Here is a 25,760-nt window from a genome sequence, read left to right on the forward strand (position 1 = left end):
CCGTGGATGAATATGATGGTACGTATGAGGCCACGCTGGCAGCCCTGACCTCTGGGAAAGGCTTGGGGTCCCCATCCCAGCCACAGACCCTAGGTGCCAACTGCATGGTTGGAAGTTTGGGGCCCCTCCTGTCCAGGACGTTCCAGATCCCTCTCATTTTCCCTCGCACCATGCCCGAGACACCCCCGTAAGCACAGGTAGACCAAGACCCAGACTGTGGAGGGCTTTATTCATTAGACCCAGAGAGCCACATGGCTCCTCCCCTGGTGTTCCCCCACTGGTAAGCCAAGGTCCTAGACACCTAGCCACGGCATGTGCTGTGAGTTGTCCCACGCCGCTGGTCCCAAGAGCGCATCCGTGGTGAGAGAGGCCCGGGTGCGATGGCCGCGCCAGGTGGCTTGAAGCATCTTGGCTGCTAACCGCCGCTGCTTCAGCTGGCAGCGTACAGCGAAGCCCCTCCAGGCTGACTGAATGGCCGTGGCTGCCTTGCTCTGGCTCTGGTGATGGGGTTGCCAGGGGCTCTGGGGGTTTGACCGGGTGAGGCAGCCCCGTGGCATGCCGGCCTGGCCCGCAGCACCCTGGCCCGTGCCATGCAGCACCCGGGTGGGCAGGGTATGGCCGCATATGTGGCATGTGCGGGAGCTGGAACCCACAAGCATCACCACGATGGGTGGGCTCCCCAGTCCGGAGCTCAGTGACTGGCAGAGACTACAGACACGTGGGTGGCAGGACTGGAAGCAGCGGTGATCAGACGTGGTCCTGGCCCTGCTGCCCGTCTCAGCCCACATGCCTGGGAGCAGCATCTGCTGGGTGCAGCTCCGGCGGATGCAGAAGCCTCGCCACGCAGCCTGGATGACTGTGGCGGCTCTGCAGAGCCAGGCCAGGTCCCGCCGTAGACGGTAGCCACGCCAGGCAGCCTGGATGGGGATGGCCCACTGATGCCACACCTTGATGGTACGGCGCACCAGGAAGCCACGTGTACACGCCTGGAGGATGACCACCGCATGCATGATTATCTCCTCCACAGCCTGCGCCGACGACGTCACCAGCTCCCCCGGCGGTCTGGGATCCACCGCCGCCATGACATCCCACGCGCCCCCAGGGGCCGCAGTGCCGTCTCTGGGCCCGACCGCTCCACTGGGGACAGCAGAGTTCCACGCTTGGCTGCCAGACACGCCATTGTCCTCAGGACCCTGGAGTACAGCGGGAGTCAGGGATGCCCCGTGACTGTCTGCAGGAGACACGGAGCTAAGGGAATTCCGAGACACCGGCGGCGACTCCTGGTTAAAGAGGGGCCGCCGGGAACCACTCGGTGAAGGCTCAGAGCCCAGGGACACACTCCGAACCCCCGGATTCAGCCTAGGGAAGACCATGCGTTGTGCCGCCTCACCAGTGTGGACTGTTGGCGCTAGGGCCAGCGGTGCGCCTGTGGAAGGTTTAGGAACTTCCTGTGAGGACCTGGGGGCATCCTTCTGCTCCTGATGGGCGGGGCCCGTCCCAGCCACAGAACTGTCCGGCATTTGTGGGAAAGGGACATCATGCGTGGCCCCGAAGGATCTTCTAGGGCCGAGGGACTCACGGCCATCCTGCATCAGACCCCCAGACACTGGCTTCTGGAGCGCGCTGGATGCCACCCTCTCACCAGGGGTGGATGAAGTGGCACGTGTGAGGCCACGCTGGTGGCCCCTGACTTCCGGGAAGTGCTTGGGGTCCCCATCCCAGCCACAGATCCTGGGTGTAAACCGGTTGCCAATAGTACTGCCATGGGCCAGCTTGGGTGACCCTGAGATGACAGTAGAAGCCATCATCCCACGGGAATGGCTCCGGGACATGTGAGCCGCCGAGGGGCTCTGGGGCACAACATAAACCATGGAGGGGCTCCGGGGTACAGCGTGAGACACTGATGTCTGCTGATGAGCCGAAGTGCTCTTGACAGACCCGGTCTGCGCACCAGGGACCCCACTAGCAGCCACAAGGTGGGAACTGGGGGCCCCCCAATTGCTGGCTGACCTCTGATGCAGAGTTGGGGTGCCACCACTGGCCACGGAGTGCTTGGCAAACCTCGGGGGCTGTGGAGGGACAGAGGCCATGCCGCTGGTCATAGACATAGCTTAGCTGGGAGCCGCCTCCTCCAAGAGCGGCATTTGGTCTTTGGGAAGAGTCTGCAGGGAATTCTTGACTGTGGTCGATGTCAGTTGCCAGGGGACTATGGGACATCCACGGGGTTGCCTCAAGGACCTCGGACTCCCGGTTGGATATGGACCCCTGGGGCAAAGCCTCGTCCAGGTCCTCTGGCTTTATCACAGTCTGGTGGCCTGTGGTCTCAAACAGCATCATCCCAAGAGCTTGGCTCAACTGTGAGGCTCTTTGCAGAACCGTAGGCACTTGGTACACTCCCTTGGCTGTGCCATTAGCTTCCTGGAGGTAAGCTTGGGCCAGGCCAGGGGTACGGGATGCCTGGAAGGAGGCTGTGGACGCTTCTCCTGCCAGGGCTCCGTGATATTGATGGGGAGAGAGCCCGATCAGCATGGACCCTTGGGGCAGGCTCTGGGCCACGCCTCCAACTGTGGAGGGTGGACCAGCTGTCCTAGCCATGGACTCCAGAACTAGGTTCTGATCCAGTCCCCCAGGCATAGATGCTGGGTCCACCCTAGAGGCCACAGGACGAGGAGGGGTACTTGAGCCCACCCCACTTGCCGCTGAACCTAGGAGCAGGCTTGGAGCAGTTAGACTAGCTGACGGTCTTACAGAGAGACCTTGCCTCTTCCCACCAGCACCGGATGCTGCATTCAGGCTGGGGGACACTGCAGTTGTGACAGAACTCAGAGGCAGGGTTCTGGCCATGCCATTGGCCCCAGAACCTGGAGGAAGGCCCTGACCCATGCCACTGATCATGGACCCTGGGGGAAGGGTCTGAACCACACCACTGACCATATAACCTGGCAGAAGGCTGGGGCCACACAACTCATCACGGACCCTTGAGGAAGGCTCTGGCCCACACCCCTGATCACGGACCCTGGGGAAAGACTAGGGGTCATACCACCGGCCCTAGTACCTGAGGCCACAGCTGTGGTCATCCTACTGGCTACAGAACCTGGCAGCACACCACTGGCCATGCCCATCCCAGGCTCCTGGCTGACAGCATCTGCTTGTTGGTAACTGGATTTGGAGATTGGAAGCACAGAAGGACACTGTTGGTCCAAAGATATTGGGAGATCGACATTGACCTGAGATATGCCGGGGCCCACATGGGTGAGGGAAAACTTGGATGAACTCACATCCAATCCACCGGGCACTGAAGCTGGAGAGAAGCCAGGTCCCGCCTCTGAGGCTGGTTCGTGAATCAAGGGGGCACCAGCCGCAGAGGCCCAGGATGTAATGGGGGCCACGCCCCCGGTCACCTGAGATTGGCTTGGGCCCATACCAGTCACCACACTTCTCCACCCCATACTCCCTGACATGCCAGGGGATACAGGTACCCGAGACATACTTAGGAACACACGAGCAGCTTCCAAATGTGGAAGCATGCCAGCAGCCACGGTGCCCTGGGACATGCTTGTAGCCCTGCCCCTGAACAGAATCCCCTGAGATATACTAGTTCCCTGGCCCAGACGAGAGTCCTCTCCACGGGCCACAGATGCCTGGTAGAGACTTGGAGCTGAAACAGTGACAGCAGACTGTTCAGTTATGCTTGGGTGTCTCCCACTAATACTGGATGGCTGATGGAACCCAAGGGCCACCTTGCTGAACTCAGGGGCCTGGGGATGTGGGGTCACCCCACTAACCATCAGAGGATCTTGACACGGGTCCACCCTAGTAGACACAGTTGGCTGGCTCAGACCCCGGCCCACGCTGTTAGCCACTGATGGACATGGTGCACACGAGGTGACTTCAATGGCAAAAGAGGAATGACGCTGACGGGGAGCCACTGCACTCACCCTTGAGGACAGTAGATTTGAACCCATGCTACGGGCCCAACTTGGCTGACAGAGTGCACAACCGATACACTAATCACAGACGGCTGGGCCAGGCTGGGCATCCCCCTCCCAGCCACAGATGGCTGGCCTAGGCTGGGGGCCACCACGTAAGCCATAGGAGGTTGGCCTAAGCTAGGAGCCATCCCACTGGTGAAGGATGGCTGGGCTAGGCAGGGGTTTACTCCAATGGTCATAGATGGTTGGCCTAGGCTAGGGGCCACCCCAATGGTCATAGGTGACTGGGCTAGACTGGGGGCCACCCCACCAACCCTACATGTCTGGCCTAGGCTGGGGGTCATCCCATCAGTCATAGGTGGCTGGCTTGGGCTAGGGGCCCTGCCATGAGTCACAGGCAGCTGGGCTAGGCTCAGGGCCACCCCACTGGTCACAGGTGTCTGGGCAAGCCTGGGGGCCACCCCACTGGTCACACGTGGCTGGGCTAGGCTGGGGGTCCCCCCACAAGTCACAGGCAGCTGGGCTAAGCTAGGGGCCACCCCACTGTTCACAGGTGGCTGGGCAAGGCTGGGGGCCACCCCAGTGGTCATAGATGGCTGGGCTAGGCCCAGGGCCACCCCACCAGTCACAGGTGGTTGGGCTAAGCTGGGGGCCACCACACCGGCCATGGATGGCTGGGCTAGGCTGAGAGCCACCCTACAGGCCATCAATGGCTGTGCAAAGCTGGGGACCACCCCATCAGTCACCAATGGCGGAGCTAGGCTAGGGGCCACCCTATTGGTCCTGGATGTCTGGCTTAGGGTGGGAGTCATCTTACTGGCCACAGATGGCCCAGATAGGCTGGCGATCACTCTACTGGCCACAGAGAGCTGGTCTGGGTCTGGGGAGACCTTACTGGCTACTGTAGGCTGGGATAGGCATGGGGTCAACCTACCGGCCACAGATGGCCGCCAATAGACCATAGGGACCACGTTACTCAAAGACAGACTGAGGGTCAACCCAGTCCTATAGGGTTTCTGGGACAAGCTCTCCTTCAGATTCATGGAGCTTTGGCCTGAGGACATATCTCCCTCATCATCTGAGCCCCAGTGGACACTCTAGGTCATGCGACTGGCCACTGAACTGTGACGCAGAAGGGGGATCAGTTCTGAAGCTGCAGAAGACTGGTCGTGGAGGTTTGGGGTCATGTGCCCATGGCCTGCTCTCTCAGACTCTTCCATGCGCCCAGGTCCCTGGGACCTCTCCACAGGCGCCCCAGAGAGGAGAGGATCTAGATGAAGCTCCCTGTCCAAGCTGGCTTCCCAGGACTACTCCTCCACCAGGTCAACAGCGGTCATGCTGGCCACAGACTTGGAGGAAAGGCTGAGTGAACTGCAGTTGCGCAGTGAGCTCTGGGAATTGCTCACATTGGAGCCATAGTCTGTGGAGCCCTGGGAGAAGCTTCTGGCCAGGTCACTGTCTGGACCCTGTGGCAAAGTGGACACCAGTTCATTAAGTATATGGCTAGTCACCAGCTCCTGTGGGCAGTGAACACTGGAAATGGTACCCCGTGCTTGATTTTTCTCCTGCCCAGGGATGGCTGTACGGGGAAGGGTGGGCGCCAGCCTATTGCCTGGGGAGGCTTGGAACAGACTGGGATCAACCTGAGTCTTGAGTGCCCAGCGATGACCAGGAGCTACGGAGCCGGGCCGGAGATCTGGGGTTATGACCCAGGCCTTGGGGGCCTGTGGTTGTGCTTTGCTCACCGTGGAGGCATGTGGTGGACTTGGGGTCACCTTGTTGGTCATCTCCCTAGTGCCCATGGAGGCTCGTTTAGGATCTGGGGACCGAGTTCTCTGCATGGTCTCCTCAGGGACCATAGATGACTGTTGCGGACCTCTGGCCACTGAGGGTCGACACACACCGGGAGGTACCCTGCTGACCCCGGAGGGTTGACACCCGCAAGCCGACCCCACATAGGCAGCGGCACGCTGGTGGGAGTGGGTGCCCCTCCCACGACCTGCAGTGCCGGGAAGCTTGCCCGGTGCCACTACCCTGCCCTCCCCCGACGACGCCCATGGACGTGGGGCCGCCCTGCTGACCTCGTGTGGATTGTGGGCGCTTGGGGTCATGCTGCCACTGGCCAGTGACGGCCGGCTCATGCTTGGGCCCACGCCATTGGCAATGAGTGGCTGCCACAGACTGGGGGGCGGCTGCTGGTGGGGCGAGTTGGGCAAATTGGGGTCCACCTCACTCACCATGGGACTGAGATCTGAGGCCAGTTCACTAGCCCTTGGGTGCAGGCACACATTTGCCTCACGGACCTTGGGGGTCAGGTACAGATTTAGGGTGTCTCTGCTGGGTCCCATCTCCTGTGACAGAGTGGGGTCCAGGGCAGCAATCAGGGGATACTGATGAATGGTCAAGGGGTCCAGCAGTCAAGGAGGCGCCCACAGAGACCACCGAGGAGCAGGGTGACCCCCCGAGCATGGCTCCATCCCCCACCTCTTCCAAGAGCCTGGAGGGCCAGCCTGTGATGAAACCCTCCGAGGCCCCACCCCAGTGAACCCTGACCTTGCTGGGCTGTAGTCTCACGGGGCCCAGGGTGGGACCCCATGCAGCCGACGGGCTCCCCCTGCAGTCCACCTCCACCAGGATCGGCATCACAGTCACCCCGCTTCCCGCCGTTTTCGCGGCAGCCTTGGGGAGGACGACTCCAGACCTCAGGGCCACCTGAGAAAAAGACTGGCTGAGGACTGCGCCCAGCTCACCCTGACACAGGGCCTGGTTCAAGGTGGCCCGCTCCCCCTCCATCAGGGCCTTGCTGAGCACGTCCGCCAGTCTGCCCTGAATGGCCTTAGGGAGCTCTGCCCGCAGCTCGCCCCGGGCCAGGGCGCAGGACAGGCTGGTGGCCAGCTTGCCCCAGGACAGCGCCTTCACCAGCGCCGTGCCCAGGATGCCCTGGGGCAGGGCCTTGGCCATCGTGGCTCCCGAGACCTCTTTGGATAGGGCCTGGTCCAGGGCCGCCCTCACTTTCCCCTGGGAGAGGGCTTTTGCCAGCAGGGCATGGAGAGGTTCTCCCGGGAGCCCAGCAGGGTAGCCAGCTCAGCACATAGGGAAGCGAGCTGGGAGGCTGCCAGCTCCTCCTGGCAGGGCGGGGCTGGGCTGCTTGTTGACAGCTGGGCCCTGTCCCCCCAGGATTCGACATTGCACGTGGTGTGCCCAGCAGAGGCCAGCAGAGGCACCAGCGTGTTCTGGCCCTCAGAGGCCCCCTGGCGTGGGCCCTGGGTGGCCTTGCCCTGCACGTAGATGTGGGACAGGAGCTGGGTCAATCTGTCCTCTGGCTTGGCTCGGGGCAGGGCGCCAACGTGCTGGCAGGGCTGGGTGGAGGCCTTGAACTCGACTAGGAGTGGCTGGGACTGGGTCTTCCTGCTGAGCTCAGCGGCCTGGCGGGCTGCATGGAAGCTCTTGGCTCTTTCTGTGGCCAGATGTGCCTGGGACTGTGCCTGGGTCAGCGTGGTGGGCAGATGTGCCTGGGACTGCACCTTGGACAGATGTGATTGGGCTAGGGCTGTGGTCAGCTCAGGGGGTGGATGTCCTTGGGACGGGCCCTTGGTCAGCTTGGTAGAAACATGTGCCTGGGACGGGGGCTTGGTCAGCTCGGCCGGCAGACGTGCCTGAGGCGAGCCTGTGGTCGAGCACGGGGCCGGTTGTGCCTGAGGCAGACAGGTACCCAGATGTGCCACAGCTGTTTCTATAGGCTCACATACCTGGGATAGGGCCTTCACGACATCTGTCCTCAGGTGTGCCTGCTTGCTCCCACCCTCAGCCACTTTTGACCAGGACGACACCACGGGCACTTCCATGGCCTCACTGATGTTAGACACTGTTTCTGTTTTCACCCGTTTCTGGGAGAAGTCCTTGATTTTCTCACCTTCCGAAGGAGGCCTGGCTGTAGGCTTGGGATCCCCAGCCCCCAGATGTGATGGGGGGAAGCATTTCATTTTTCCCTTAGTCAAGTACGGGTGGGGTGAGACCTTGGTCACCCCTGCTGCCTGCCTCGCGTTCACCACAGCCTTGGCCTTCAGTCCACTTAGCCATGTGTGGGATGAGGTGTCGGGAATTCCAGCTGCCGCCAATGCTGAAGGTGGAGGTTTGAGATTTTCAGCTGCTGGAGGGGGCAGGCACAGGGTCCTGAGGATGGCGGCTACTGAGCGTAACTGAGCTGGGGTCTTGGTTACCATGGCCGCCAGGCGTGTCTGGGCAGGAGGACCTTTGGTCACCGAGACGCCTTGGAGTGTCTGATGAGATGGGGTCTTGGTCATCGTGGCTGCCAGGCGCACCTGGGGTGGGGTCTTGGCCGTCACGAGCGCTGCACACGTCTGGGGTGGGGCCTTGGTCATCGTGGCTGCAGGGCGTGTCTGCGTTGGAGACTTGAACGTTGAGGGCAACAGGCATAACTGGGGTGGAGTCTTGGCCATCATGGCTGCTGGTCGTGTCCGGGGTGAAGTGTTGGTCATCGAGGCTGATGGTCTCATTTGAACTGAGGTCTTGGTCACTGGGGTCGCTGGGCAGGGCTGGGGTGGGGTTTTGGTTATTGTTATCATGGGCACTGGGCACGGCTGGGATTGGATTTTGTTCATCATGGCCGCTAGGCATGACTGGAGTAGGGTCTTGGTCACTGTGGCTTGTGAGCACGTCTGGGCTGGGGTCTTGGTTATCACGGGTGCTGGGCCTGTCTGTGGTGGCCCTTCGAGGACCTCTGCTTCCATGTGGGCCTGGGTCTGGCTCTTGAGTTGTCCTTGAACTGCCTGGGCACATCTTCCGGATGGTGGTGGCCCCGGGCCTCCTGCCTTGTTAGCTCTGGCAGTAACTTGCTTGGTCTTCATCATGTCCCCCTCTCCGTGGACAAGGCAGGCATTTCTGATGGTTCTTGTCAGCAGGCATGGGAGGCACTTCGCCTCTGGACTCACAGGACACGGAAGTCTGATGGCAGCGGTCTGGTGTGGAAGGAAGGCGACGCTGGGGCCTCCGACAGAGCACGTACCCGGCTGTGACATGCCCTGGGACTGCAGCAAGGCCAGCTGGTGGGTACAAGCGGCCAGGCCGTTGGAGGAAGGAAACTGGGTCTCCTTGCTCACCATGGTGGGCTGGGCCAGAAGGGACTTGCCCTCTTCCAGATGCTGGAACCGCACCTGCCGGGGCGAGTGGTAAGGGATGTCCCTCTCCTCCACCTTCGCTTTTTTCTCCACCGTCTTGCCAGACTGGAGGAGGCACCTGGTGTTGAAGCGTCGCCAGGCCTCCTGGATGGCCTTGGTCACCATCACCTGAGAGATTACCTTCTGCCGGAGCCGGTAGCCCCTCCAGTTGGCTTGGATGAGGGTGGCTGCGTGGGACAGCATCATGTCCATTTCGTCCACCAGGACATTCTTGAAGGCCTGGTTCTCCACCGCAGCCCGGAGGCATGGGACATGATGAGCCACCGTCTCGTCCTTGTCTGGCTGTTGCACAAGGGTCTCCTCGGATGCAGGCGGCTCATGCCGGGGCCGTGGATGCAGTGTCCCTGCTTTGCCTCGGAGACTGGGGACGGGCTGATAGGAGCTCTTCCCACTGGGTGACACCTGTAGCTGCAGACGCAGTGTCCCCACTTTGTCTTGAAGGTTGGGGACGGCTGATAGGAGCTCTGCCCACTGGGTGACACCTGTAGCTGTGTTGCTTGCTGCCTTGCTTTGGTTCCTAGGCGGCTCAGCTCTGCCTGTGGGGGGTTACAGGGAAGTAAGCGGTCAGGGAGCAGTGTAATGTACACACGAGGCCTCCTGGCTGGGGCGGGCACTCACCCCAGAACCTACATCTTCTTGCTCCTGGCACCTTGCCATCTTCCTCCTCTCCTTGGCAGGCCCTCTCTCTCCCAGCCACATGCCCAGGTGGCCTTTGGCACCCATGTCTCCCTCATCACCCTGTGGCTACTTCAACACCAGCACACATGGCACGTTCTCACCTGAATGTCTGACCACCTGCTTTTCGACCTTCCTCTGTATCTGGAACATACTGTGAGTACAGCACTGATCACAGTATTTTGGAAATATCCTGTTTGTGTGTGTATGCGCCTGGTGTTATTATTTGCTTTCCTCCATCGACTGTGAATTCCTAGAGGGTGGGAACCAAGTCTGAGTCACTTCTGTGGCCCTATCTCAGTCACAGGGCTGGGCTCCAAGCTTTGAACAGGTATTGGCTGGGTGGCTAGCTTGACCAATAAATGAGTGGATGAGTGGACTGAAAGTTGGATGGATAGATGGTCTCATGGCTAGATACTGAATGGATAAATCAGGGGACGCATGAATGCTGGATGGGTTGGAGGAATGGATGAAGGGTAGGGCTGCAAATGGATGAGTAAATGAAGTTGACGAATGAATTGATGAACAGATAAGTAAATAAGGAAATGGACACATGGATGGATGGATGAACGGATGGATGAGTGAGTAAACAGATAAATGGATGGATGTGTGGGTGGATGGAGGAATGGATGGCTGGAGGAATGGATGGATGGATAGATGAGTAGGTGGGTGGATGGATAGATGCGTGGATGGGTGGGTGGGTGGCGGGATATATGGATAGATGGAGGGAGGGAGGAGAGATGAGTGGGCAGATGGATGGATGAAACCTGAGTAGATAAATGTGTGTGAATGAAGAAAGCTGAAGGAATTGGTAAAGAGATCAATGAATAGGAGGTGGACTGATGAATGGCTGGATGGATCAGTGAATGAATGGGGGATAACGTAGATGATGGATAGATCAATGACAGATGGAAGGGTGGTAGAGGGAAGAATGAGGGCATGACTGGCTTTCAGAAGTACTTTGACTACCTGCTGAAGACAGAACCAACTGACCTTCCTGATGACTCATGAGGAACCAGTCCTTAGTACAATCTAGCTCTCTCTTACTCATGAGCAGTTAGGGCTGTCTCCCAGTGGGAACGAGGCCAAGGCTGTCTTATCTTTAGGTTGTCTCAGTTTTATGGCAGAGCCTAGCCTAGGTTGGAGGCCTGGCACAGATCTTCACGCCACCTCCAGAATGGCGCTGGGATCTTTCTTGTCTCTGGATTTCAAGTGTTTTAATAGTACACTCAATTGTCTTTCAAGTTGCTGAGATAAATGAAATCTTTTTAAATGTTAATGTTAAGTAAATAAATAAATCTTAGTCCATCTGCTCTTAAAAAAAAAAAAAAAGAAGTACTTTGATGCAGAGAGAGTTCAGACACTGTCAAGCAGCCCTGATGTATAACCTGGAGCATAAGACACTTACTTTGCAGAAGTATCCCCTTCTGGCTGGACCAGTCAGACTTCATACCTTGGAGGGTCACAGACCTGGAGGAAAAGCAGGAAGAGAAGGCGCAATCTCAGAAGCCAGCTTGCAAGAGGAAGCAGCCTTCATCCCTTCAGCCCATGCATTATGCAGCTACACTGCCCTGGGTTGGCTCTGTCCCCAAGACCAAAACGAAAAGAGGTGTTAAAAGCAAAAAAACTAAATTCTCTTTAAAAAAAAAAAAAAAAACACAACTTTTTTTTTTTTTTCTCTTTGCAAATCTCACTCATTCAGAGGTAAAACTAGAGAAATACCAGTTAGGCCAAAGGGTAGGATAAAGCCACCATCAAAAATTGGCACTTCTGGGGCTTCCCTGGTGGCGCAGTGGTTGAGAATCTGCCTGCTGATGCAGGGGACACGGGTTCGAGCCCTGGTCTGGGAGGATCCCACATGGCACGGAGCAACTGGGCCCGTAAGCCACAACTACTGAGCCTGCGCGTCTGGAGCCTGTGCTCCGCAACAGGAGAGGCCGCCATAGTGAGAGGCCTGCGCACCGCGATGAAGAGTGGCCCCCGCCTGCCACAACTAGAGAGAGTCCTCGCACAGAAACGAAGACGCAACACAGCAAAAATAAATTAATTAATTAATAAACTCCTACCCACAACATCTTCTTTAAAAAAAAAAAAAAAAAGGTACTTCTGGGCTTCCCTGGTGGCACAGTGGTTAAGAATCTGCCTGCCAATGCAGGAGACATGGGTTCGAGCCCTGGTCCGGGATGATCCCACATGCCACGGAGCAACTAAGCCCGTACACCACAACTACTGAGTCTGCGCTCTAGAGCCCGCGAGCCACAACTACTGAGCCCACGTGCCACAGCTACTGAAGCCCGTGTGCCTAGAACCCATGCTCCACAACAAGAGAAGCCATCGCAGTGAGAAGCCTGCACACCGCAACAAAGAGTAGACCCCGCTTGCCACAATTAGAGAAAGCCCGTGCGCAGTAACTAAGACCCAATGCAGCCAAAAATAAATAACTTAATTAATTTTTTTTAAGAATTGGCACTTCTGCTACAATTGTCAGTGAATCTCCTCCACACACACGTTTTTGGATTTAAAAAAAAAAAAAGATGAATGTGCAAGGAAGTCTATTCCAGTGGGGTTTTTAAAAAATTTTTATTGAAATATAGTTGATTTACAATGCTGTCTTAGTTTCGGGTGTATAGAGAAGTGATTCAGTTATACATACCTAAATATATATACATATATGTTCTTTTTTTACATTCTCTTCCATTATAGGTTATTACAAGGTATTCAGTATAGTTCCCTGTGCTATACTGTAGGCCCTTGTTGGTTATCTATTTTACATATATCCAGTGTTATTTTGTACCTAAATACAAAACTGGAAATAACCAAAAAGGTGATTGCTAGGGGGCAGTTACAAGTGCATAAAGAAAAGTACTCAAGGATGTTCATCTCTATACTTTTGAGAAGAGTCAAAACGGGAAACAAGCCAAATGGTGGTTTAAATTAATCAATTGAATATTCATACAGTGGTATACTATCCAGCCATTAGAAATGGTGTCCAGACCCACAAGAATGGCTAAAATTTAAAAGGTGAATATGTCACAACCACTTGCAGAAACGATCCATATCTTGACAGGAACTCCACAATTCCACCCTGACATATATACTCAAGAGGTCCAAGTGTTTATACTCACCCCAAACCAGAAAGCACCCAAATGCCCATCAACAGAATAATGAATATCAAGTGTATATTCATCAATATATTAATATGAACGAATAGGAATAGAAATACTGACTTATTTATACCCGTTCAACACATCAATGAGAATGAGGTCAGCACTATAGAGAAATCTCACATACATTGTTTTGAGTGAAAGGAGCTGAACATAAAAGAGGACAGATTGGTTATTCCAATTATAGGACATTTAAAAGGGAACAGAAGAAATTAAGGTCTGCTATTAAAAGTCTGACCAGGGCTTCCCTGGTGGCGCCGTGGTTGAGAGTCCGCCTGCCGATGCAGGGGGCACGGGTTCGCGCCCCGGTCCGGGAAGACCCCACATGCCACGGAGCGGCTGGACCTGTGAGCCACGGCCGCTAAACCCGCGCGTCCGGAGCCTGTGCTCTGCAACGGGAGAGGCCACAACAGTGAGAGGCCCGCGTACCGCAAAAAAAAAAAAAAGAGTAGCCCCCGCTCACCACAACTAGAGAAAGCCCACGCACGGCAACGAAGACCCAGTGCAGCCTAAATTAATTCATTAATTTAAAAAATAATCATAAAAAATAAAAAAAAGCCCAGGACTTCCCTGGTGGCGCAGTGGTTAAGAATTCACCTGCTAATGCAGGGGACACGGGTTCAATCCCTGGCCCAGGAAGATCCCACATGCCGTGGAGCAACTAAGCCCATTTGCCACAACTACTGAAGCCCGTGCGCCTAGAGACAATGCTCTGCAACAAGAGAAGCTGCCTCAATGAGAAGCCTGGGCACCGCAAAGAAGAGTAGCCCCTGCTCACAGCAACTAGAGAAAGCCCGCATGCAGCAACGAAGACCCAACGCAGCCCCAAAAAAGGATATAGAAAAAATGAGGGAGTTTGGCCTTTTAGTCAAGGTGGCAGAATGATGTGATGTGGGAACCTGACCCCCTTCACTCCAACATAGAAATAACAGATAGAATATTTTAAAACAATGTTACCACATGGTGATCCTTTTTTAATGTATAGAAATATCAGATCACTACATTGTACGCCAGCAACTAATGTAGGTCAATTATACTGCAAAAACAAACAAACAAACCCATAGAAAAAGAGATCAGATTGTGGTCACCAGAAGGGGTAGGGATGGGGGCAGGGGAATTGCATGAAGGCAGTCAAAAGGTACACACTTCCAGTTATAAGATAAATAAGTACTAGGGATATAATGTACAACATGATTTAAATAATTCAAACTGGGGCTTCCCTGGTGGCGCAGTGGTTGAGAGTCCGCCTGCCGATGCAGGGGACATGGGTTCGCGCCCCGGTCCGGGAAGATCCCACATGCCATGGAGCGGCTGGGCCCGTGAGCCATGGCTGCTGAGCCTGTGCGTCCGGAGCCTGTGCTCCGCAACGGGAGAGGCCACAACCGTGAGAGGCCCGCATACCACAAAAAAATAAAATAAAAAATAAAATAAAATAATAATAATTCAAACTGCTGTATGTCATATGTGCCATATGTTTAAGAGAGTAAATTCTGAGTTATCATCACAAGGAAATAATTTTTTTCTTTTTCTTAAATTTTGGATCTATATGACATGATGAATGTTCACTAAACTTATCGCAGTCATCATTTTATGATATACCTAAGTCAAGTCATGCTGTACATACACCTTAAACTTATACAGTGCTGTATGTCAATTATATCTCAATACAACTGGGGAAAAACATTTTTGAAAAAAGAAAAGAATGAGACTTCAAAAACAAACTCATAGAAAAAGAATAAAACCCTTGTAATTTCCTTTTTAAAAAAGAAAAAAAGGAAGGAAAAAAGGAAAATGTTACCACAATCTAGCTCTCACCGACAGATAAGATGCAAACATACTAAAAACGTGACCACTTATCAGAAGAATAATACTATACCCAAGTGCTATTTATTCCAAAGATGTAAAAATAGTTCAATTTCTAAATATTCCCAAGGTAATTCATTACACCTAGAAATCTAGAAGATAGCCATATGATTTTTCAAAAAGGGCCAAAGCATTTTGGCCAAAGCATTTTATCAAATCCAATAGCTATTTCTAATAAACATTTTTAAAAATAGATAGGATAGTAACTAAAATTGGTAAGTCTAACTACAAAACCACAGCAAATGTCATTTTAAATGGTGAAATACTGAAGTCATTTTTGTTAAAGGAAGGAGAAAGATGTTGCCCCACCCTTGCTGCAGGTATCATTATTTTTGGTGGTTACAGCAAAACAAGATGACAAGGACTTGAATAATCAGTGTAAATGTTTGAAAAGAAGAGCTCAGCAGGAATTGTCAACCTAGAAGACCCAAGAGATTCTAATTTTCTAATTTCCTAAGGCACATGGCTGCACACAGAAACCCATAGCTCTTCTGTATTTGAGGTAAAACCAGCTGGAAATGGAAATGAGAAAAAAATACCATTCATTCATAGTGATGTCCAAAACTATACAATTCAGGGAATTCCCTGGCGGTCCAGTAGTTCGGACTCCATGCTCTCACTGCTGAGGGCCCAGGTTCAATCCCTGGTCGGGGAACTAAGATCCCACACGCTGTGTGGTATGACCAAAAAAGAAAAAAAAAAAAAAAATATATATATATATATATATATATATATATATACACAATTCATAGGAACAAATATTACACAAAAGCCAAAGGGGTTATGTGAAGGCCAGGAAAAGAGACAAAAAGCATCTGAAAGATGTACCATGTGCTTAGGAAGAAAGAATTCCTATAAATTATTACACAGTATCACAATTCATAGAGTGTAATTCATGCCCAATTAGAATCCCAATGGGGAGTTTTTTGAACATGGAATGATTTCAATGTTCAGAAGGAAGAGTAAATGAGAATAGCCAAGAAGATCATGAAGAGTAGTAGTTGGGACTTCCCTGGTGGCACAGTGGTTAAGAATCCACCTGCCAATGCAGGGGACATGAGTTCGAGCCCTGGTCCGGGAAGATCCCACATGCCGCGGAGCAACTAAGCCCGTGCACTACAACTACTGAGCCTGCGCTCTAGAGCCCGCGAGCCACAACTGCTGAAGCCCTCACACTAGAGGCCGTGCTCTCCAACAAGAGAAGCCACCGCAATGAGAAGCCTGTGCACCACAACAGAGTAGCCCCCGCTCGCCACAACTAGAGAAAGCCCGCGCGCAGCAACGAAGACCCAACGCAGCCAACGATAAATAAATAAATTTATATATTAAAAAAAAGAAGAGTAGTAAAGAGGACTCTGACTTGCCAGATTATAGACATACTCAAAAGCCATCATAGGGCTTCCCTGGTGGCGCAGTGGTTGAGAGTCCGCCTGCTGATGCAGGGGACACGGGTTCGTGCCCCGGTCCGGGAAGATCCCACATGCCGCGGAGCGGCTGGGCCCGTGAGCCATGGCCGCTGAGCCTGTGCGTCCGGAGCCTGTGCTCTGCAACGGGAGAGGCCACAACAGTGAGAGGCCCGCGTACCGCAAAAAAAAAAAAAAAAAAAAAAAAGCCATCATAATCACAGTATGGTTCCCATCCAGGACTAGACAAAGAGACCAGTGTGACAGAAGAGTGAAACCAGGAATTAACACCAATGTACCAAGGATACATTGTATTTCAATTCAGGAGGGGAAAGTTCTGTGTTTAAACAAGTGGTACAAGGCAATCTATTTGGAAGAACATAAGTTTGGACCTCTATCTCATACCATATTCTAAAAAGTTCCAGATGGATTGAAAAATGATAAGAACATTTATTAGTATGTGAGTATAACCTGTAAATCACTGAACTGTTGTAAAACTAAACAGGAAACCCAGAAGCTTTGAAAAAGGTAAACATGTTTGACATCATAAAGACCAAAAAAAAATATTATGGCCAGTGATGCCATAAATAAGGCCAAAGTACAAAAGACTGGGGAAAATGTTTGCAGTGAATGTGATAAAGAGTCCAAGTTAATTGTCTGCTAAAATAAAAATACCCATACTTTTTGGAAGATTATGACAGCATCCAGTCTCTGCATCTTAACATTCACAGTGTCTAGGTATAATCCAAATTGACTAGAAATATGAATAAACTCAAAAAAATGTAACTCATTCTCCTGAGAAAAATTTATCAATGGAGTATGACCCCAAGGTGCCCCAAATGTTGGAATTATCAGTCAAGGATTTTAGAGCAGCTATTATAATTATGCTAAATAGGAAAATATACTCGTAATGAGTGAAGAGGTGGGACATCTCAGTAGAGAAATAGAAAAATAAAGATATTAGAAAAGAACCAGGTGGAAATTCTAAAACTGAAAATATACAATGTCTGGAATTCAAAAATTCTCTGGATGGGCTAAACAGCAGAGCGTAGATGACAGAAGAGTCAGTGAGTTTGAATATAAATAGAAATTATCCAATCTGAAGAACACAGAGGGGATAAAGAATGGGCCATAGAGCAAGCGTTAGGGACCTGTGGGACAAGATCAAAAGGTCTAACATAGATGTAATTGGGGTCCCAGAAAAAAGAGGAGGGTATAAAAAGTATGTAAAGAAATAACAGCCAAAAGTCTGTTGGAAAAAAATTTATAGGTTTAAAAAGCTCAGAAAACCCTACGCAAGATAAGCACAAAGAAACACACACCTGGCTCAACACAGTCAACATCCTGAAAAGCCAAGATCAAATCTTGAAACCAGTCAGAGAAAAATAATACATAACATACAGTGGAGCCATGATTCAGCCAGCTTCTCATCCAGAAGACACTGCAGCAGTCTGGGCTCAATCAGAAGATCGAAACCACACCACAGATTAAATGAGGGAAGTTTAATACAAAGAATTGTTTATGATGATAAAACAGTAACTATGGACTTCCCTGGTGGTGCAGTGGTTAAGAATCCACCTGCCAATGCAGGGGACACAGGTTCGAGCCCTAGTCCGGGAAGATCCCACATGCAGCGGAGCAACTAAGCCTGTGTGCCACGACTACTGAGCCTGCGCTCTAGAGCCTGTGAGCCACAGCTACTGAGCCAGCGTGCCACAACTACTGAAGCCCGCACGCCTAGAGTCCCTGATCCGCAGCAAGAGAGGCCACTGCAATGAGAAGCCCGCGAACCGCAACAAAGAGTAGCCCCTGCTCACCGCAATTAGAGAAAGCCCGCGCGCAGCAACGAAGACCCAGCGCAGCCAAAAGGAAACTCTAATGTGGTTTCCTAGGGTTGAGGGAGTATCCCCAAGGAAGGGCAAATTTGGAAGAGGTTAAGCCCCCTTGGAGAAGATGTGGTTTGACCCACCAGATGGCAGAGATATTTGCTGGTTTGGCCAGACCGAAGCAGAGCTGGAGTTGCCAGGCAAGCAAAAGGCCACCCCCTGAAGTGCACGTGGAGGAACAGGTGATCAGTAACTGGTGATATGAGCACATGTCAGGAGTCCAGTTGCTGGTGTGGGCAGAAGGCCTGCAGAGTGTGTGGGCCACCGTGGGGGCTTTGGGTTTTGGGTCAAGAAGCCTACAGAAAGATTTTCACCAGGTCATGTCTGCAAAGTCGCAAAGGGATGACGTTCTAGACCCATGAGTGGGGCAGGTTCACCAGGAATCTTCACACCTCTACCACTGACACTTCCCAGCAATGTTTCACCAGTACCCTCTACTCACTTGAAAGGAGACAATGAAAGGAACTCCTTGGTATATTACAGAGTAATGGACATATTGAAAGGTACATTTGGAGGCAAGATGTAATAAATTGAGAACTGACATGCACCCTAAGTGATGAAAGAACAAAAAAACCTGCCAACTGATAATTCTATACCTAGCAAAAATGTCCTTTGAGAGTAAAGTTAAAGACATTTTACAGAAAACAGAAGCTGGTCCTCCTTGAGTTGCATCTTTTATTTTTTTTTAATTTATTTTTGGCTGTGTTAGGTCTTCATTGCTGCATGTGGGCTTTCTCTAGTTGCGGCGAGCGGGGGCTACTCTTCGTTGCGGTGCACGGGCTTCTCATTGCGGGTGGCTTCTCTTGTTGCTGAGCACAGGCTCTAGGCGCACAGGCTTCAGTAGCTGTGGCACGCGGGCTCAGCAGTCATGGCTCGTGGGCTCTAGAGCTCAGGCTCAGTAGTTGTGGCACACGGGCTTAATTGCTCCGTGGCATGTGGGATCTTCCCGGACCAGGGCTTGAACCCGCGTCCCCTGCATAGGCAGGCGGATTCTTAACCACTGCACCACCAGGGAAATCCTTGAGTTGCATCTTGAATTGCCGCCTAGTTTTGGTCAATTTACCCCGGGGAAGTCCTGCAAGCCAGAACAGAGATGACTGTATGACACAAAGCATCACTGAAATTTTTCAAAATGGATAGGCTTTGTGGAATTCCCCCGCTCATTGTGGGGTTGGTGGGCTAGGCGCTCAAAGAAATCTCACGCACACCTTTCTCTGTAGACTCTATGAAGTAACAGTTGCCAACGGAGATACTCAGAGATTTCAAGCTGCATAAAAAGATTTTAAACTCCTCAGAAACAAAAGTGGTTCTCTAAGCAGTATGCAAAGAATGAGAATCAATTCTGCCTCAGAGAGGAAGTAAAAGAAGCAAGATGATCAATATCTTGTAATAAACTCTAATGGGAAAGAAACTGGAAAAGAATATATATATATATATATATATATATATATATATCTGAATCACTTTGCTGAAATTAACACATTATAAATCAACTATACTTTGATAAGAAAGAAAGAAAGAAAGGGAGAGAGAAAGAGAGAGAGAAAGAGAAAGAAAGAAAGAAAGAGAAGCAAGATGACACGTGACGGGTCATCTCTGCTTGGTCCAAAATGTGCAAAGAACCTGGTTTATGTGGCTTGTATAGCTCCTATGCCCTGAGAGATGCTTTGTGCCCGGACGGCAGTCATGGGTGATTACCTCCAAGATGACCATTCTAACTGGAGAGCAAGGGCTGTACTGCTGTGTCCCCAGCTCTGTTGCCAGCCTGGCACATAATCAACCAACACAGATTGCTTGTTGGGTAAGTGCTTGTGGATGTGTCTTGTTATTAATCAGTTAGAGGGTCTGATGCCACCATACCTTCTCAGGTGTGTCCCTTTAGCTTTCTAAGAATCTAGGCGTAGGGGATTAAGAGGTACAAATTATTATGTATAAAATAATCTACAAGGATGTATTATATAGCACAGGGAACATAGCCAATATTTTATAATAACGATACATGCAGCATAACTTTTAAAAATTGTGAATCACTATATTGTATACCTATAACTTATTTAATATTGTACATCAACTATACTTCAATAAAAAAATTATTTTTGAAAAAAAATAAATAAATAAAGACATTTTCAGGTAAAAAAAAAAACTAAAAGAGTTTGTCACCTGCACACCTGCATTACAATAAATGCTACTAAGAAAGTTCTTCAAGCTGAAGGAGATTTACACTTGAGGGAAACAGATCTTTGGGGAGAAATGAAGAACACATAAGAGATGATAAATACCTGCATAAATAGGAAAAACTATTATTTTCCTCTTTTAAAGAACACATATAACTGTATTAGCAAAAATTAAAACATTGTCTTGTGGCATTTATAATCTAGGTAGATGTCATTCATATGACAAAGAGAATAAAGGACAATGGTGAGGGTAAAAAGACCTATACAGTTGGAAGATTTTTACATTTTAGGTGAAGTAGAACAATAGTAAGTCCAAGTCAATTGTGACTTAAGGATATATGTTAAGGATTACAGCTCCTTGAGCAGCCCCTAAAAAGGAAAAAAAAAAAGGCAGTAGTTAATTTAAAAGAGAATTCTGAAAAAGATTCAAATAATCCAAAAGAAGGCAGAAGAGGGGGAACAGAGGAATAAAATTCGGAGACCACAGAAAGAAAAGTAGTAAAATGGTAGATTTAAATTCAATCATATTAATCATTGATATGATAATGGACTAAACATCTCAAGACAGAGATGATCACAGTCGATTTGTTTTCAAGAATATCTGGCCCCAAGATGGGCCAGGCCCCAGGCACAACGGGCATCAATGTGAACTGAATTGTAACAGCAAACTGGCCTGAAGCTGGCTCCCTGGAGGTGGGCACAGTCACTGTCCCCATGTCAGAGGAGGCAACACAGTGCGTCTTTTTTTCTTTTTTTAAAAAATCTATTTAGTTATTTGGCTGTGCCGGGTCTTAGTTGTGGCATGCGGGGCTCTTAACTTGCAGCATGCAGGATCCAGCTCCCTGACCAGGAATCGAACCCAGGCCCCCTGCATTGAGAGCGCAGAGTCTTAACCACTGGACCACCAGGGAAGTACCAACATACTGTGTCTTACTTCTTTATATCGTTTCCTATTTGCCTCCCCCGTTAGACTGTGAGCTGCCCACCAGGGAGGACCCTTTGTTTACCCTTGTCCCAGTGTCTAGAACAGTACACATAGTATGTGCTCAAGAGATATTTATGGATAAATGGAAGGATGAAAGGAAGGATAAATACATGGATGGATCGATGGATGGATGGATGAATGTGGCCCAGGATTCAGAACGTGGTGACGGCCGCTTCAGGATCCAAATGGGTCCATCCCAGGTTCTGAGGTTTTCTCAACCACATGGCTCAGCCCTTTCGATAAACTCAATCAGAATAAGGAGACAAAGGAAGGACAGAGTGAGAGAAACAGGATGGCAGGAAATGCAAAGAAGGAATAGGAGCCGCGGACACATAAGCTCAGTGGGCAGCTAGGCAATTTTGAGCAAACCCCTCTGAGCCTTCCACATGTGTCACATGAGCTGAGACCACTTTCCCAGCTTCCCAAGAAGACATGACAGGCTCTCCAGGCTGGGCGCCCAAGGCAGACAAACCCACCATCAGGCCTCTGGGGGCCCCTAGCACCCCTGCTGTGAGAGGCTGTGGAGCTGTTCCACCTCTCAAAGCAGTCTGGAGGGCCCAGGAGGACTCTGAAGGCACTGGGGGCCAGGGGAGAATGACCAGGTCTCCATGTACTGCCCCCCACCAAACGTGCCACCAGCCTCACTCACCTGCCTTTGAAGCTGAACCCACCAGGCAGATGGCCGGCCTCAGGGCACTGGTGCCACGGTGGCTTTGTGACTCACAGCCAGGTTCCTGGCCAATCCCATCTCCTGGGGGGAGGGGGTATTAGAAGGCTGACTCAGTAGGGTGGGGGAGGGGGCAGGACCCAGGTCAGGGTCAGGGTTGAGGGCATGGTGATTGCTACATCTTGCCTGCCCATCCTGAGTAGAAAGTTAGGGCTCTGAGCACAGAGGGGACCCCAAAATCTCCCCCTCCACGTGTCTGGAGGTGGCCTCAATCTCATCCCTTGGGTCTTTGCTGAGCACTTACTTTGTGCTGGGACCTCATCTGGACCTGGGGATACAAACAACCCAAATAATCTAGGGGTGTGAAACTGTTACGACGGAACCAAAGTGGGGGTGGGATGGGCTGAGCCCCACAGAGAGAGAAAAAGAGTTGGCTGGGGGTGTGCTGTGGGAAGGGCATCCCAGGTGGACAGCAAAGCATGTGCAAAGGCCCTGTGGTGGGAACAAGCTGGGCATGTTTAGGGAATATGGAGGAGGCTAAAGTCATTGGAGAGAGGGAGAAGAGGGCAGGGAGGGTGACTGTATAGGTAAGGCTTCAGAGAGGACTATATAGGAGTTTGGGTTTTGTTGAGAAGGTGAGGGGTAAGCCATGGCTCTTGTGCTCTGACTTACATCCTAAAGGGTTTAGAGTGTCTGGCTTTGAGGATGGGGGCTCCTTAGGGTAGTGACCCTGAGCCACAGTCCTGGAAGGGGAAGTGAGGCCACCATCCCCGGTCACCTCCTGGGGCTGGGCCAAGGCCTCGTGTGAATCACTGCTGGCTGGGCCACGGCTGACACACTCTTTGGCCTCAGCTCAGCAGTGTCCTGCCAAAGCCACACAGCCTGGCCCAGAGGCCTCTGCCTGGCCTCCCTGGGAAGCCACTGGGGGGCATCAGAGCAAGAGGCCAACAGGGACGCCCAGCCTCCCTCTGCAAAGATCCTCTGTCTTCTCCACCCTGTGGGTGTGGCTTTGGGCAAAACGAGGGATATGGGAGTTGGACAAGACTTATGTCCTTTGTTTCAGCAGTGACCAGGACAGTTCCCATCCATGACCTGAGTGAGCCAAACACAAATCCAGGGTGATCAGGGCAATAATAGTGGAAGCACAGAGCACTGATGGAGCCCAATAAGGGCATCTGCAGCAGAGCTTGAGAGGTGAAGCTCAGCTGGGTGGCTGAGGGAAGAGGGGTATCAGGCTTGCAGCTGTGCCAAGGTCCCGAGGCCAGAAGGACGGGAAATAGTTCCAGTGGGGAGCTGCCTGGAAAGAGACACTGACCTGCCCAGGGCCAGGTGCAGTCAAGGCCTTTTTTCCAGAAAAGTGGCAAGTAGGGGCCAGATCTATGGTTTCCAAAAAGCCCTTCAGGTCACATGCTAGTGAAAAGACAGGGCCTCCACCTAGCCCCAAGGCTCCTTTTAGGCAGGTAAAAGGCTTGGGTTTGAGCCCCCGTGCTGCAATCATTTAGCAGGATCTTTGTCCCTGGTTCCTAGCACACAGCTCCTAAAACTTCTGTAAACTCCTGAGTGGTGCGGCCAGGGCCCTTAGATAGCTTCAGGATGGGGGCTGGTCTCCAAAAAGACCAAGGCATGATCAGAGGGTTGTAACTTTCTGCCGCACCTCCCAGACCTCCTGGGAAGGGAGACAGGCTGGATATTGAGTTAATCACCAAACGCCAAGGATTTCATCAATCCTGCCCAAGCATTGGTGAACTCATGGGGTGCTGGGAAGATGAGGTGCCCAGAGAGGGCATGGAAGTTCCTTGCCCTTCCCCCATTTGCCCTTCCCCCATACCTTGCCCTATGCATCTCTTCCATTTGGTTGCCCCTAAGTTGTATTCTTTAAAATAAACTGGAGTGAGTCAAGTGCTTTCCTGGGCTCTGTGAAGGAGGAGTTGGTGGGAACCCTCGGGTTTATAGCCAGTCTTTAAGAAGTACCGGGGTGGGGGGGGTGGAATTCCCGCAGAGTGGTTAAGACTCGGCGCTTTCACTGCAGGGGTCACGGGTTCGATCCCTGGTGGGGGAACTAATCCCTGCATGCCCATGCCGCCCAGGGCCAAAAATAAATTAAATAATTTTTTTAATAAAAAGAAGCACAGGTGGCAACCCGGGACCTGTGATCGGCATCTGAAGTGGGGCAGTTTTGAACTCTTCACCTGTGTGGTCCGTGCTAACTCCAGGTAGAGTGTCAGAATTGAATTGTAGGATACCCAGTTGGTGTCTGCAGTTGGAAAACTGGTTAGTGTGGGGGGGAAAAAAAACCCCACTCATTTGGTGTCGGAAGTGCTGTGAGTAAAAACCTTTCAGGGGGTATCCGGTAGATCTCGTAACCTCCCTGGGCTTCCCCTTCTCTATAGGTTGGGGGCTGCACAGTGTACGCCTCGCCTGAATACTATCTCACTGCTGTTCATCTCCCAAGCACTTCCAACTTCTGACCTGAGACGTTACCTGGACACGGGAAACACATCCTTTTCACAGCACAGTAGGTAAAGGCCAGAACCGGGAGGGAACTTGGCTGAGGTTACAGCGGCAAATTGGGCAAATTGGCACCCAAGTTGGGACTCAAGCCTCCTGAAGAGTGAAGCTCTGACCCCCAAGCATGGTTCTTGGTCTCCTCTGTGTGGACACCCCAACCTCAGCATCAGCCCTCTTTTCACTTCAAACCCCTCTCCTGAAACATCTGCCTGAAGGTGGTACCAAAGAGAGGTCACATAGTTTAAAAAAACAAACCCCAAAGCAGCTCTTAAAGCCTTGAAAGGTGGGCAGCCAGGTGATCCGGAGGAAGAGGGAACTTGTATGTGGTGAAGCCCCACTCTTTCGATGGCTGAGGGACTGTGGGCACAAGGCATTTCTTCTCTGCACCTCTCTGCACCTCAGTTTCCTCATCTGTAAAACAGGCATGATTTGCCCACCTTCCCTATCTGGGTTGGGTACACAACTGGAGTTCAAAGCTCACTTGCCCTCTTGCCCTGTGTCCTTGGCCACCGATGCTTATGTCCCTCGGGCCCCAAGTGAGGCAGAAGCCCAAGGTCCAGGGTCTTTTGCCCCCACAGTAGCAAAAGCCAAAGCAGGCAGGGGACGAGGGTAACCTGGCAGTCAAGGCGCTGGAAGTGAGAAACCCAAGGTGCAAAATGTCCCTGCACGGTCTCCTAAAAAAGGCTGTGTGACCTGAAGCCTGTCACTCAACCTCTCTGAACCTTAGTTTCTTCAAAATGGGAGAATAGGATGTTGGGGGAGGAGTGTTTCAGACAGTACTTGAAAAATCCTGGATTCCAAGTCAGTGGTCCCACAGAACCTAACCACACCTCCAGTCCCGGAGGCAGACTGCCTGGGTCAGATCCTACCTATGCCAACCTTCCTTCTGTTCCGGAAACTCACGCTCCCCATCCGACAAACGATAATACAAGCTTACACTGAGCACCACCCGTAAGCCAAGAACTGCTCTGTAAACGAACTGTCTTAATCCTCACAACTTTAGGGAACAAGTTTACCATTGCTCTGCCTATTTTACAGACAGGCAAACAGAAGCCCGGAAAGTTAGTTTCTGCCTTTTCCTCCCAGCCTCGGGCTGAAGTTGTCCCCCTTCCCTCCCGCAGTCCCTCCTCCGCAAAGGGGAGACAAAGGGGACACCCTCGGGCTGGCTAGTTCCAAACTCAGGTTGGAAACCCCAATGTCCCCCGCCCAACCCGGACAGGAGTCGGCCCAGCGCCCAGGCGCTCCTAGATGGCGCTCTCTGAGCGCCAGATGTGCAGGTTCTTCCCGGACGCCGACTCCCTCCTC

The 25,760-nt window shown here is 51.8% G+C and overlaps 1 protein-coding gene and 1 non-coding gene across 5 annotated transcripts; both read right to left on the reverse strand.

Moving 5' to 3' along the window:
* Window positions 1-210: 210 nt before the first annotated feature.
* On the reverse strand, window positions 211-25,746 carry IQCN (IQ motif containing N). 4 transcript variants are annotated; one of them, XM_060144768.1, is made up of 5 exons: window positions 24,711-25,746; window positions 11,214-11,275; window positions 7,682-9,666; window positions 6,486-6,644; window positions 211-1,193 (listed from the first exon to the last, which is right to left on the reverse strand). In XM_060144768.1, the coding sequence occupies exons 1-5, from the start codon at window positions 24,827-24,829 to the stop codon at window positions 294-296; spliced, it is 3,225 nt and encodes a 1,074-aa protein (XP_060000751.1). In that variant the 5' UTR covers window positions 24,830-25,746; the 3' UTR covers window positions 211-293. The 4 variants fall into 4 exon arrangements, with proteins under 4 accessions (XP_060000751.1, XP_060000754.1, XP_060000753.1 ...); XM_060144771.1 differs by lacking the exon at window positions 24,711-25,746 and adding an exon at window positions 21,930-21,948; XM_060144770.1 differs by lacking the exon at window positions 24,711-25,746 and adding an exon at window positions 20,579-20,664.
* On the reverse strand, window positions 21,134-21,206 carry TRNAE-CUC (transfer RNA glutamic acid (anticodon CUC)). Its single transcript has one exon. It is a non-coding gene; the product is annotated as a tRNA-Glu (tRNA).
* Window positions 25,747-25,760: the final 14 nt, after the last annotated feature.

The sequence above is a fragment of the Lagenorhynchus albirostris genome, chromosome 3 (assembly GCF_949774975.1).
Source record: "Lagenorhynchus albirostris chromosome 3, mLagAlb1.1, whole genome shotgun sequence".
Taxonomy (NCBI): Eukaryota; Metazoa; Chordata; class Mammalia; order Artiodactyla; family Delphinidae; genus Lagenorhynchus; species Lagenorhynchus albirostris.

Bases quoted from the DNA above. Each gene is read 5' to 3' on its own strand.
- IQCN (XM_060144768.1), bottom strand. From the start codon at position 24,829: ATGCCTTGTGCCCACAGTCCCTCAGCCATCGAAAGAGTGGGGCTTCAC. The intron at 9,667-11,213 runs GTAAGTGTCTTA...AACCCCCCACAG, and splicing joins GAAGGGGATACTTCTGCAAA to GCAGAGCTGAGCCGCCTAGG. The intron at 1,194-6,485 runs GTCAGGGTTCAC...GCTGTACTCCAG, and splicing joins TGAGACTACAGCCCAGCAAG to GGTCCTGAGGACAATGGCGT.